This window comes from Pelophylax lessonae (genome assembly GCF_965119305.1).
Source record: "Pelophylax lessonae genome assembly, chromosome: 1".
Classification (NCBI taxonomy): Eukaryota; Metazoa; Chordata; class Amphibia; order Anura; family Ranidae; genus Pelophylax; species Pelophylax lessonae.
In genome coordinates, this window is record NC_138768.1 from 66103214 (window position 1) to 66117282 (window position 14069).

Here is a 14069-nt window from a genome sequence, read left to right on the forward strand (position 1 = left end):
CAGGGTGCTGTAGTTTAGTAGTAATGTATGTGGGTGCGATGTTTTACCTTGGTATGATTGTCTTCCTTGGTATGATCATCTTCTTGGATACGATTGTCTTCTTTGATATGATCGTCTTCCTTGGTATGATCTTCTTCTGCACTTTCTATTGTACACAGGCTCTTTATATCCACGTGTTTTACAGCAATATCAGCTTCCATTAATTGCTCCTCTTGCATCTGGCTTTGCCCACTGTCATAAAATTGAGTGCTTTCCAGAGTAAACTGATCTTGAATTTCTCCCTCAGACAGTTGGTGGACTTCCTCTTCTTTATGAATTCCTGGACATTGCTTATCAATCATGTCCTCCTCCAATATTGGTTTTTCCACCCCCTGTTCTCTTTCCTCAGAACAATCACATGTTAATTGATCTGATCCTGGTTCATCTGTCATTGTCACCAAATACAGTTCCATAAATAGATTACTGTTGCTGCGTTTCATCGATGCCAATCGGTCTTCTTCTGGGCTGTTTTCCACCCCAATTCCTGCCTGGTCATCTTGAATGGCTGCAGAGGCATAAGGAAGTTTACATTTCTCCTTTTTTTGCGGACTGGAAGTATTGTTCTGTTGGTGCCCCACCGTAATCACCATCTCTGTCTCCAGAGCTTCTAGAAGATCTCCAGAAAGGTCTCCCTTTTCATCTACTGCTGGTGCTTTTGAGTGACTGACACAGAGGCTAGCTAAATCATCCATAGCTAAAGTGTTACTCGATCCTTCATTTACACAGGTCACACCACTCGGGAGTACATCACTCTCGTTTTGGCTCACTTTTGTCTCCTCATCTTGGTCGGTTTCCAGTAAAAAGACGGACTCATTGCCTAGCAGTGCACTCAGCCAGATTCCATTGGTATAATCCGTCATGACATCAGAACATTCCAAATAGTTGAGACAATCGTCATAAAGTTCCTTTTCTATAGTTCCTTTAACATCCCAGTTTGGCTCTGGGGCTCTGCAGCAATATTTAGAACCATGCAGCATGCAATAATGATGGTCAACATTACTGGTATGGCACCTAAACCTATGAGACTGTGAGCCATGTGGTACTAGGTCCCCATTTGTTTTTTGACTTGAGTCTTCATTGTTTAGTGAAGCTTCAGCACTATATGGAATCATTGGACAGAGTACAAATTGGCAATTTTCTGTATCAGGATCGACATCCTCCAGTATAAAGAGGGTATCACCTGTAAAGAAAGTTGGCTCATCTTCTTCTGTGTCAAAGTTTGTGTCATCGTCCGAGCTGTGGTCACTTGTGGCCTCTATATGAAGGAATGCCAGGCCTCTCAATGCTACAAAGGGATCCAGTGGAGAGTCACTTTTTGGTGTATTGTCATTGACCTCAACCGAATTTGAATCCCCTTCCGGATCCGGTGGAGAGTCACTCTTTGGTGTATTGTCATTGACCCCAATCAGAGTTGAATCCCCTTCCATGAGTCTTTGAATTGTGTCTGCACTGTGAATGCATGAAAATTAAGGTAATTGCATTATTAGCTGTAGGTTGATTTATGTTCACAAGCCACACTTGACTTGTCCTGATTGCTTTAAAGTTCTCCTATAATAGAAAACAATTTGTTCAGTTACTTTGCAAAAATTACTTTTTCTTAGTTGCTAATGGATGAATTTTTGCTATTAAGTCAATACATCTAAAGCCCTGTACACACGGGCCGAATCCGGGGCGACATCAGCCAGTTCAATGAAAAAAAGGCTGACATTTGGCCCCATGTATATGGCAGCCCGTCCGACAGAAGCCGGCCATTTGGCCGGCTTCTGTGGGAAGAGCATGCTGGAAAACCAGCATCCGCCTGGCTCCCAATTAGGGCACTCAGCCAATGTGGGATCATTGGCCGGAGCTGACAGTTGAACCGCTGGGTTGAACGGAAAAAAACTCATAGTGTGTACCAGGCTTTAGGCCCCTAAAAAACATAGCATTTTAAATAGTTGGAAGGTTTCCATAAGTTGAACATTTGTTTATATAAGAAGTTGACTTTTAGTAAAGTCATTTTTGCAATAGATGGATATGACCAGAAAAATAGATTTATGGAACTTAAAAGTTTTTGATTATCTTCCATCCATTTATCTTACAGTATTTTAGGAAGGTGGAGTCTGCTGTCTCCACTGCAGTGGCAATGCAGGAGAGGAAATCATGAGGAACAGGGTTCCTCTATGGTTTCCTCAGTCATTGGGGCAGGGATCCAATTTGTTGATGGAGAATGATAAGTAGGAGCGCTTATGCTAGAAGGGTCTTCCAGGTGCTATATACATTCAGGATCATCCAAGATAGCAGGATAGCAAGCTGACAAGCACTCAAGCTTTGCAGAGAAAGGTGCTTCTAAGTGCAGTATGTCAGCAATTTTATTATAAGGCAATGGTTAAAAACACATACAGGATTACAGAGTAAACAGGCTCAGCAATGATGTCCTCCTGAGATGGTCGTTTATGTCACTGTGCCAACCAGCAGCTGCAGAATCCGAGAGTCTGGAGGAGCAAGTTGGCTGCCCCACTTTCTGAAACCACCCTGAAACACAGGGGGCCGAAGTGACGTCAGCAAGGGGGCAGTTGGATGCTGGCCACCCATGTGACACTGGTTGCCATCTTAGGTCTGGCAGAGTCAATTTAGGACCCTGGCCCCTGGGTTTGGCACACTATGCAAGTGGGTAGAGTAGAGAAACGTACCCTGTTTGTTGGGGACAGTACTAGAGATAGGGAAAGGTTCCTGAGGAGGAGGAGGAGGGAAAGCATAGGTAGGCAACACCCTAGTTATATTCCTGATTGGGCACAAAATGGCCAGGCCGCATTCTGCATGTTATTGGCAACTGCGAGTGTGCCCGGCTAGGTAGCTGTCCAACCAGGTTATTGTGAACTGTTGCTGCATTACTTCAATATAAATTGTATATTTCAACTGGCTGTGTGAGCTACTGCTGCTGCACCATGCTGCACCTCACCTCACCTTACCTACACCATGGTACTCAAACTTCCTGTAGTATGTTGAGCTTTGGAGCCGGAAACCCAGTGCCAGGTAGTTCATAGCTTGGAATTTTAAGTGTCAATAACAAGTATACAATTAAAATAAGTCCCCACACCTCCTGACCCCCAACCTTAACCTGACTCTTAGGTTGTTCTTACCCTCAAACTTTTCCCACAATGTAAAGTATAACTTATTGCAAAACTTTTTTTTTAAGTTTTAGATTATGTGGAGATGAATTAGAAGAACCTTTAGGGAGATTCCCCTTCTCCATTTGTCCTATTTACTGTTATCAGTAAATGTGAAAGTGAAAGAAACCCCCAAATTTTGGGTTGTCACCACAACAGGAATATTGAAAAAATCTTCCAATGGAGACACTAGTTTTGGTGCCCCTGGTCTTAACAGGGGATTCCCTCCCCTTGGAGGGTTTTCTTCTTACTTCTTGTTTTGGCTATGGGCCAGGGATAAAAGGCCAGAAACCGGATCATTGCTCAACAAGTTTAATAGTTAAATGATTGTAAAGTCTCGTTTTATTATCTTTTAAAAATAACAAACATGTTATACTTACCTGCTCTGTGAAGTGGTTTTGCACAGAGCAGCCCCGATACTCCTCTTCTCGGGTCACTCTTCTGGCCCCTCCCTACTGTTGAGTACTCCTACAGCAAGCAGCTTGCTATGCAGGCACCCGAGCCAAGCCACAGCTCTCTGTGTCAATTCAGACACACAGCTGTGGTTCGGCCCGGCCCCTCTCTCTCCTGATTGGCTAACTGACTTTGATTGACAGCAGCCGGAGCCAATGGCACAGTTTTTGTGTCTCAGTCAGTTAGGAGGGAAAGTCCCGCTCAGCCGAGGCAGTCGTGCACATCGATGGATAGAGATGGGGCTCAGCTAAGTATTAGGGGGCCTGAGGGGGGCTGCTGCACACAGAAGGTTGTCTTTATCTTAATGCATAGAATACATTAAGATAAAAAAAAAAACCTTCAGCCTTTACAACCACTTTAAAATAACACAGAAAAAGATAATAAAATATCACTAACATGTTCCGGTGCCCTAGCCGGCACCCAATGAATTCCAGCAGTGGGTCAATCAACGCTCTGCCGGCAACCCTCTCCCAACATGGAGGATTGGCATGCGTGTCACCAGCCGGATATTGCATCACTGGAAGTGACGTCAGTGGTTACGTAACCCCGCCTAAACGTGTTTCTCCTGAAGCTGCTTTCCTTCAATGCTATGCCGGCCACCCTCTCTCAACATGGAGGATTGGAGTGCATGTCACCAGCTGGATATTGCATCACTGGAAGTGACGTCAGTGGTTACGTAACCCCGCCTCAACGTGTTTTGCCTGAAGCTGCTTTCCTTCAATGCCCTGCTGGCCACCCTCTCCCAACATGGAGGATTGGAGTGCATGTCACCAGCTGGATATTGCATCACTGGAAGTGACGTCAGTGGTTACGTAACCCCGCCTCAACGTGTTTTGCCTGAAGCTGCTTTCCTTTAATGCCCTGCCGGCCACCCTCTCCCAACATGGAGGATTGGAGTGCGTGTCATCGGCCAGATATTGCATCACTGGAAGTGATGTCAGTGGTTACGTAACCCCGCCTCAACGTGTTTCGCCTGAAGCTGCTTTCCTTTAATGCCCTGCCGGCTACCCTCTCCCAACATGGAGGATTGGAGTGCGTGTCACCGGCCAGATATTGCATCACTGGAAGTGATGTCAGTGGTTACGTAACCCCGCCTCAACGTGTTTCGCCTGAAACTGCTTCCCTTCAATGCTCTGCCAGTTGCAGGCTTTTCAATGTTATTATTTACAATGCATTGTACTAGAGTGCGGGACCACCCACATCCTGGGAGTGGAAAAAGGTGCTGGCTTCCAGAGAAAGGGAAATAAATGAAAGTGTTATTGATTATTCCTCTACCCCTAGACCAAATGAGAATTTAACCCTTGTAGTGCATGTGCATGTATGGGGAATGGGCCACTGCAAAGGTACATTTTAAACTATCCTGGAGTTCAGCCTTAAGAAATAAGCACAGGGAACTACCTTCCATTTCCAGTGCATCAGTCCTTTAAAATGGTATTAAATCCCAAAACAAAAATGTAATACATTGCGGCTTACCAGTTTTTAGATGTGGTGGTTGCATTTGTTTTCTTTTATTTTTTTAGTTTTTTTCCCTCTTTTTTCACCTGTAATCTGACCGACCAGTAACACACCTCCTGTATTAAAGTGTTTCCACTGTGGATGAACAAGCACAGGGGGCACAGCAGACAGCAGCCTTGTCAGTCTGTGGGAGAGGGGAGTGTCAAATATTCTATCAGATTTAAATACACTAACAAATTGAAGCCAAAACTCAAGCTCACATTTTAAAAGCAGTTACAGCAAACAGCTTTTTTTTCCTTTTGGGATAAAAGTTTTACATGAATAAATAAAAGCTGATCATTGTAAGCACCCCTGCCAGTGGTAAATGATTTATCTCATCCCATTAAACCAATACATTTACAGGAAAGCTTGTTCTTTTGAAATACAACAGACTAAATGGTCGGATCATCAGATGAAAACAGAAGAAGAAAAAAAGTCCAAAAAAGAAAAAGAATGCAGCCACCACATCTAAGAATTGGTAAGCTGCAATATAATAAATGTTTACTTATGGGTTTAATATCGCTTTAAGGTCTTGCCACCTGAATAAAATATATATGTGGAAGCAAAGATGTTGGGCTTTAACACCCAGCCACTGCACATATGTGTCCACGGTGGATATAGGTTGTGTGCCCTGTGCCACCATGCACTCGCAGCACACTGGCCGAACTGTCAACAACACGGCACCTAGTTGGGAACCAGCAGGACAAGCTGCCAATTATATGACTACTGTGAGAGACAATCACAATGGTCACATGATACAGAAGTCACACCAGCTCCTGGGCATTAAAGCCCACTGAAAGGGCTACCAGGAGGTGGTGTTATCCAGAAAGTTTGTAGCTATTTTTTTCTGACACTAGATATCTTCAGTCTGATGGCCAGCATTATTCAGCCCACTTCCTTTGAGCCCAGATTATCCTAGACCCACTCTAGCCTGTGATTGGACAGTGAAAGGAGAAGCAGCACAGTAACTAAAGCCCCATACACACGCGTCGAAAATTGGCAGGGAATTTTCGGCCAACGTCCGATCTGCCGATTTTCGGCTTGTTAGTATGATGCTTCCGACAACCGACTCCGACTTTTCGGCCAAAAAAAAATCTGGTGTGCAGGCTATAAAATTTTTGTTGGCCGTCAACACAACGGACGATTTTCGTGCAGTCAGTACAGATTTCGACAGGGAAAAATCTGATGAGCAAGTCTGGGCATGCTCAGTGAAGAAAAAACACAAAGAAAGCAAACCAACACATGACATCACTTCTGAAGTAGAATTTTGTTGGCCGAGAAAATTCGTGTGCAGTCTAGGCACATTCCAACCAACAAAACACAACTTGGACAAAAGTCGGACGATCTGTCGGCCGATAATCGTTGCGTGTGTACGAGGCTTAACTCATCGTTCTGTCACTCTGCATTTCAGGTGTCCAATCTTCTGAGAGTAGTCTGCATATAACCCATGGAACCATAAACATACACATCTAAAGGGTGCCAAAGGATGTGTTCTTTCACTTTTGCAACTAGCAAAAGTTGTATGCATCAACCCCCTTTTCTTTGATGAATGTAATGAAGAGCCGTAAATTCTGAAAGAAAAAGAACAGCAGCTGTAGCTATAGAGATGTACTGACGATATACAAACATTTTCAAAGTAAGAAAAAATATTTCAACCTGGGCTTTTTTCAGTGGGAATGTGTAGGAACGCAGTTTCAGCACCTCCAGCACTTAATGTATGTAATGGCAAAGGCTGATGGGGTCTCCTGGAGGGTGTTGCTGGTAGGGGCCATTAATGCTCTTTATTACTACCTAATATTATGAATGTTACTTTAGTACAATTTTAGATCATATCTTTTATGTCTGTCTAGAATTCAGCTTTAACCTACAGCCACAAGAAAGAGAAGGGCACACATTTGATGCGATGTCTTGAATGCACTCAGTTACATCCTGTGGGACGGTCCCTGCTAAGAAAGGACACTTGGAAGGCACAGTCCAGGAATAATCGCTAGAGCACAGATGCACCATTAACACGTAGCACAATCCAGGTAAGCTCAGTAAGTCCCATAAAGTTAGTTATATATAAATGTCTCTTGTAGAGGACTTCTGTAATAACAGACGCATCATGGAAAACTGAATACGAAGGATAGCATGGGGATCAGATCCGGTGTATGGTGGGGGGGGGACACGGTTCACAAAAAATTTGGGGGATTTGTCAGGACTCTAGAGTGTCGTGTCAGCTCTTTTTCCGATATGTATTCCGACATAAATCATTCACCAGGGTATTAAGAGATCTGGGACTCACGGCTACTGTGCTCACTGTTAACCTTTTGGGACAGTAACATCACACTTCAATTCTTCACATAGAACTCCGGCCAGGTCGGATCAATCACCCGAGGATAAAAGTAACTGACACAAGAACCGCTATCACTGCCCATAGCAATCCCCTGGATTGTTTCTTCTATGTTTCAAGGGCAAGGTGGGAGGATAAAAGGAGTCTTCCTAAAGCCCAACTCTTAAAGCCCAATCTACCCTTGCAGTGGGGCCGCCAAAACATAAATGCTTTTTATGTCTAGGGATGCCGGAATAAGGAGTAAATACCTTATTCTGTGCTTCAGCAAACCTCCAGCAAATCAACTGGTTCCCTGCAACCTCCAGGCCTGGGCAGGCGTAGACATCTGAGGCATCAGTACACACGTGGTTCCAAGCAGGGGAGGACTGGGCCAGGGGGCAGGGGGGCTATTGCCCCTTGGGCCACTCTGATGTCCTGTAAAAAGGCTGCACTGCTTCTGCCACAGACATGTGTAAAGGATTCCTGGTGAAGAGAAGTAAAAAGTCCCCACCACTGACCTGCTGAGTGCGGGTTGAAGACAAGGACAGAGCACAGGCATCCCTCCCCAGCATAGAAGGTTTAAACTGTCTGAGCAGAGGCCGGTTCCATGCCCCACTGGCAACTCTCCTCCCCTAGCCAGCCCTAACCGAGCTGTCCCAGCTCCCCCCCAACTGCCCTCTGCTGGCCAGATTCAGCCGGTGAGTAGAGAGTACCTGGAGCAGGGTTTTAGCCTGGAATGGGGGTCAGGAGGAGGACGTGAAGAGGGAGAGTGGGAGGGGGCCTGGGTCACTGCACCATGGGCCTCTGGTTTGTACTTGCCCTCTGGGCCGAAAGTTGCCAGTCTGCCCCTGGTTCCAAGTCAATGCAGGAGTGCATTGCGTCCTCACAGAGGCCCATAATACAAATGTAGCAGGTTTTCCAGGCATTGAGCCTGAGGTGGGTCTGCCATTGTTACCGGTTACCTCTCCAGCCCATGTGAGCTGTGACCCCAGGTGTGAGCACTGAGACAATGAAAATCCCGTTATTTTTGTTTGGTTGTTTTATTGTATTTTAGGGAGAAGGGAATGAGTGGGATACTCCTCTGGCTCAGCTAGGTACACTTTTGGGAGTCTTTAGCAAAAATGTGCTTGTTAGCGCTGTCTCGACGCCAGCCGACCCTAGCCAACGCTTCCTGACGCTTTAATACACTGTAACACTGCAAGCTGTGCTGGAACCTCGACTTTAGTTCAGAAGATCTAGGACTGTAGAATACTTGACTTAAGACACTGCTTTACTCCAAAAGTCGCTGAACAGCTCCCTCCAGCCCTGTGCTGGCTTGAGGTAGCTCTTTGTGAATTCCTGTGATGCTTCAACTCTCAACTGGTATACTCCACACTGTATACTGACTCTTCAGGGCCCAAACTGCGGGCGCCCCCTTTAACACTTCAGGGCCCTCTGACTAGATACCCCCTTTAACTTCAGGGTCCTCTGACCAAGCACCCCCTTTAGAGGTAGCTGACAATTGGATCCCAGAACCTTCTCCGGAATTGTCCCCCACTGACACTAGGCAGACCCCCAGGGGCAATCCTCAGTACTCACGACCTGTGTAGGCTTTCCTGGGACTGGACCCCTCTCTCTCTCCGCTGGTTCTCGGCACGCCGGATCCCCTTCAGCTCAACTCAGCACCCTCTGGACTCTCAGGCAGCACCCCGAGACACCCGCTTCCTCTTACAGGAGGAGAGACAGCCGTACTCCCCCTCCTGGGACTCTGCTTCTCACCAAAGACAATGAATCATGTGCTCCCCTCAAACTTATACCCACTCCCAGAATCCTCTGTGGCAGAATCTGCCTTCTGAGGTAGTTACAAGCCTTAATGTGTCTCTGATTAAGTTTCCTCCACTGCCCAATGAAAAGCCTCTCACATGGCCAGTGGGGAGACTCCCCTCTCAGCAGACGCAAGTGGGAGCCATGACAACCTACCTGACCAAAATAAATCATTGCTCTGCTGTTAGGCAGACAAAATCACACTATATTTTACCTAGCACCTACATGTAGGGTGCTACACAAAGGTGCTTAGTAACAATGAAGGTGCAACAAGAAAAGACTGCTGTCTGCCATCCTAGACCAGAAATTGCTGCTTTCTTTTCTTCCCTAGTTTTAGATGTGAATAATGAAATGGCTTTCCCAATGCCACCTAAAAAGGCTGCCTGCCACCATGCAGCAAATGCAACTACTTGATATACATACCATACACAATATTGTCAAAAGTATTAGGACATCTGCCTTTACACGCACATGAACTTTAATAGGGTTCAATATTGTTGGCCCACCCTTTGCCACTTTACCAGCTTCAACTCTTCTGGGAAGGCTGTCCACAAGGTTTAGGAGTGTGTCTATGGGAATGTTTGACCATTATTTCTATAAGCGCATTTGTGAGGTCAGACACTGATGTTGGACGAGAAGCCTGGCTCATGGTCTCTGCTCTAATTCATCCCAAAGGTGTTCGGATTAAGGTCAGAACTTTGTGCAGGCCAGTTAAGTTCCTCCACCCCAAACTCACTCATCCCTGTCTTTATGGACCTTGCTGTGTGCACTGGCATCCCCTGCATCCTCAAACTGTTCCTACAAAGTTGGGAGCATGAAATTGTCCAAAATGTCTTGGTATACTGACGCCTTAAGAGTTACCTTCAATGGAACTAAGTGGCCAAGGGGCCAATACCAACCCCTAAAAAAACCACCCACACCATAATACCCCCTCCACCAAATGATTTGGACTAGTGCACAAAACAAGATCCATAAAGACATGGATGAGCTGGTTTGGGGTAGAGGAACTTGACTGGCCTGCACAAAGTCCCAACCTAAACCAGATAGAACACCTTTGGAATGAAATAAAGGAGAGTGAGTCTTCTCGCCTAACATCAGTGCCTGACCTCACAAATGTGCTTCTGGAAGAATGGTCAAACATTCACATAGACACACTCGTAATTTTTACGGACAGCATTTCCAGAAGAGTTGAAGCTGTTATAGCTGCAAAAAGTGAGCCAATTCAATATTGAACTCTGGGGACTAAGACTGGGATGCCATTAATGTTTGTGTGCTTGTAAAGGCAGGCGTCCCAATACTTTTGACAATAAAGTGAACTTTAGCCCCATCACACGGAGACATAAATCCTTGCAGAATCATATGCTATATGCAATCAGTCCACACAATTGGTACATCATGCTTCCATATACATTTTAAAGAACAGAATGTAACTTAACAAGTTCTCAGTCCATCTCAATGGTAATGGTGTCTAACAGAAAACAACTGTTCCCAGGTAGGGTGTAAGGAGGGGATATTGCAGTATTCACACACCAGTAGCCAGGTCCTCTATGTAAGGCTTATATATTCCTCTTCAGCCTCAAGCTGGATACCCCAGAGAGGAAACCCATTCAAATACAGCTCCTACATTTTGCTTGAGCTCTGCCATAGCTCTTAAACTCAGAATACTCCACCTTCTATCCCTTAAAATGTCATTAGGAAAGAGTCCTCAAGAGTTTCATCACAGAGGAGAAAAACATTTTTAAAAATGCAAAATTATTTTTATTCAAAAAATAGAAATTTTAGAAAATACCACAATGTTGTCACCACAGACAGGCAACTGCACCAGACACTTCTTCATCCATACACCAATACCTGAATTACCATGATAATGGTCGTAAGTAGGGTTCTAGGGTATATGGAAACGGCCGATACTTTCACAGTCCACAGCAGCAGATCTGCTTTTAAAACAGGGAAAAGTCAATCCAATAGAGCTGAGGCCATTCAAATGGGTGTTCGGAGTGAATGTATGCTCCAATCATTTACATGCTGCACGGAAGTAAATCAGACCCTCAGTCAGTTAGCATACAGTTCCAAAATTGCAAGCAGTGTAAGCCATCCGATTAAATACAAAGCAGCGCACAAGATGACCTGGAGCAGGTGAGTGATGGATGATTGCGGGTATGGGTGGTGTGCAGATCTAATTGTAGAAGGGATGCTAAGCGGGGATGGGATGGGAGACAGATAGATGTACTGCTAACAGTTGTTTGCAGAGATATCTCCACTTTCCGACAGGTTAGTTAACTACATCCAGTTGATCCTGAAACCACCGCTTCTCATACAAGTCTATTACCACGTCCACATTCCTTCATGATAACTGATTTGTAAACGGATGTAGAGCCGGTCTGATGGTTCCTGTCTGTGTCAATGCGTCATGCGTGATGATGTAACTCTGGCGCGTTTCACTCGTCACACAAGCTTCTTCAGCTTCTTCTATCCCTGAATTCTAGGGGAGAGCTATTGCACGCCTGCAGGATGGGTACCCAGATTAAAAGGGCACATTCAACTCTACATTATAATGGCAGTTGATGAGCAGTTCCCGTGCCAGCAGGCCTATTGTACGTCATGGGACCTGAGAGGCTGTGCTAACAAATAGTCTTGTACTGCTAAGGGACTCAATGGCATCTTGTGACCACAGGGCCTAGAAGATTCTGCATGGCCATATGCGCCATGGTGAATGCAACATTACAGTCCATGGGTAACTCTGTAGCAGGGGGACTGAAAGGGCATATTGCTTCCTGGACCAGTCTTCACCAAATACATTCCAGAACAGCAGCAGAATCCTCCTCACTCTTTCACTCAGAGGGCCACAAGAACAGACATCGGACATCTTCCCTTGCTTTGTATAGCCCCTCTTGGATGTGAGAACCCCTTTACACTAGGGGTCTCCAAACTTTCTAAACTGTCCCTCACACTTTAGGGGGGCCGGAGTGGTCGATGGAAGTAGAAAATGCCCCACTGTTAGTGGGAGTACAAAGATTACATAGTGCCTGTAGCCAGTAGAAGGAGGAATAGTGCCCTATCATTGGTATTAGTGGGATGAATTGTGCCTAAATGTTTATATCAGTGGGAGGAATTATGCTACATTGCTGGTGTCAGTGGGAGGACTAGTATCCCATCATTGATGTCAGTGGAAGGAAAAATAACCCAATTGTTGGTGTCAGTGAGAAGAATGGTTCCACACTGTTGGTGTCAGTGGAAAGAATGGTGCCCCCTTGTTGGTGTCAATGGGAGAAATAGTGCCCCGAGGGCTGGATAAAGGCAAGCAAAGGGCCTCATTCGGCCCACAAGCCACAGTTTGGAGACCACTGCTCTACACCATTCTAGGTATATCATACGGCCCAGCTTGCCCGTTAACTAAATGTCCAGTCAGGGAACTTGCTTTTCTGAATGTTTTACTTAACAACAAATTATAATTGGTAGAACAATTATTTCCACAATACACCTGGTCCTGCACAGGCACATTGGTTGACGGTGTTCCAAGTTTGACTCCATGCTTAGGCTACTCCCACATTCCATTACACTGACATTGCTGAACAATGCTCAGGATGGGGAAGCACGTGGCTATCTTTCTACCACCTAATGCATATCTTTATGGCTAGCTTTCCCCGTTTTCCTCATGCACCACACTGCTTAGCTGTTTTTCCCCCACTTTATATGGTAAGGAAAAGGATGTCCAGCCCAGACTGGCTATGAACAGGGTGGAGACCACTGTAAAAGGGACACTAACCCTTTCTGTCACTGTTATGGGGTGACAATACTATGACCCTGTCCGTCAACTGCTCTCCTACATTGTCACCTTGTGCATTGCCTACCTTGAGAAGTGACATACAGCTGCCACTGGAACATATGTATGTAGTTTCACCCCCAGAATTTAGGAACAACCCACAGTATAGTGACTTTGCCCTGGTCAGTGAGTCCCAAGAGGCAATAATCTGAAGAAATGGATAAACCATTTCTCTCAATACAAAAGAGTGGGCTCATGACAGCCATATTGTCAGTAGAAATGTGATCTCTTAGGGAGAGCTGACAATTTTTTAAGGGAAGCAATATATTGTGCTTCAATTCTGGCATTAGTACCTGGCCCCATAGCAGTGCCTGGTTTCCCATGCCTTTTATTTGCCAATAGCTTGTTTATTATCCCTAAAAATTGCTAGGATTGAACAACAGGTTTTGCTCTGCCCATAGACCTTAATTGGCTTTACGGCAACATTTTTAAAAATCAATGAGGATGCATGAAACAGTTTGCAAGCCAATCGCAAGCAGAATTGCTGATCCCTAATAGACAGGAATTAACTGAAAGAGACTATAGGCTGTTAGTGACATACAAAAGAACAAAGGTAAAAACAATATTGTCAAAAAAAGCATGATAGTTCTCTTTGAAACACAGTACGTCAGCAAACTATATGCATCCATTCAAGGTCTAATAAGGCTGCTGTTGTATGTCTTCACGGCACTTAGATTCTCTTCAGTTGTGGCTGTTTGGAATACTTATCTGCAGTGTCCAGGCACAGACAAGAATTCTGCCCCCAATCCATGCAGATCTCCGCTATAGAATTTCAGATTTCAGTAGAAGAATCCATTTTCACTGCAGTGCCAGTATGAATTAAAAAAAAAAAGTGCCTTCAAAATTGTTTCCATTCACTCCACGACACATGACAGATTCAAACTAAGTACAAAATTAAGAATTGCCCCAAACTATCAAATTTGAAGACTTAAATGCAGTATTATCTATTTGTACGCTATGGAGACATGATTGTATTGGTTTCATAGTCCATTTTGTCTCT

The 14069-nt window shown here is 45.0% G+C and overlaps 1 protein-coding gene across 1 annotated transcript in view; it reads right to left on the reverse strand.

Moving 5' to 3' along the window:
* ALPK2 (alpha kinase 2) overlaps window positions 1-14069 on the reverse strand; it is a 182336-nt gene that overhangs the window by 167954 nt on the left and 313 nt on the right. Inside the window, exon 2 of the mRNA XM_082242560.1 lies at window positions 48-1587. Within this exon, the coding sequence (XP_082098686.1) occupies window positions 48-1466 (1419 nt within the window). The 5' untranslated portion in view covers window positions 1467-1587. The remainder of the gene's footprint in view (window positions 1-47; window positions 1588-14069) is intronic.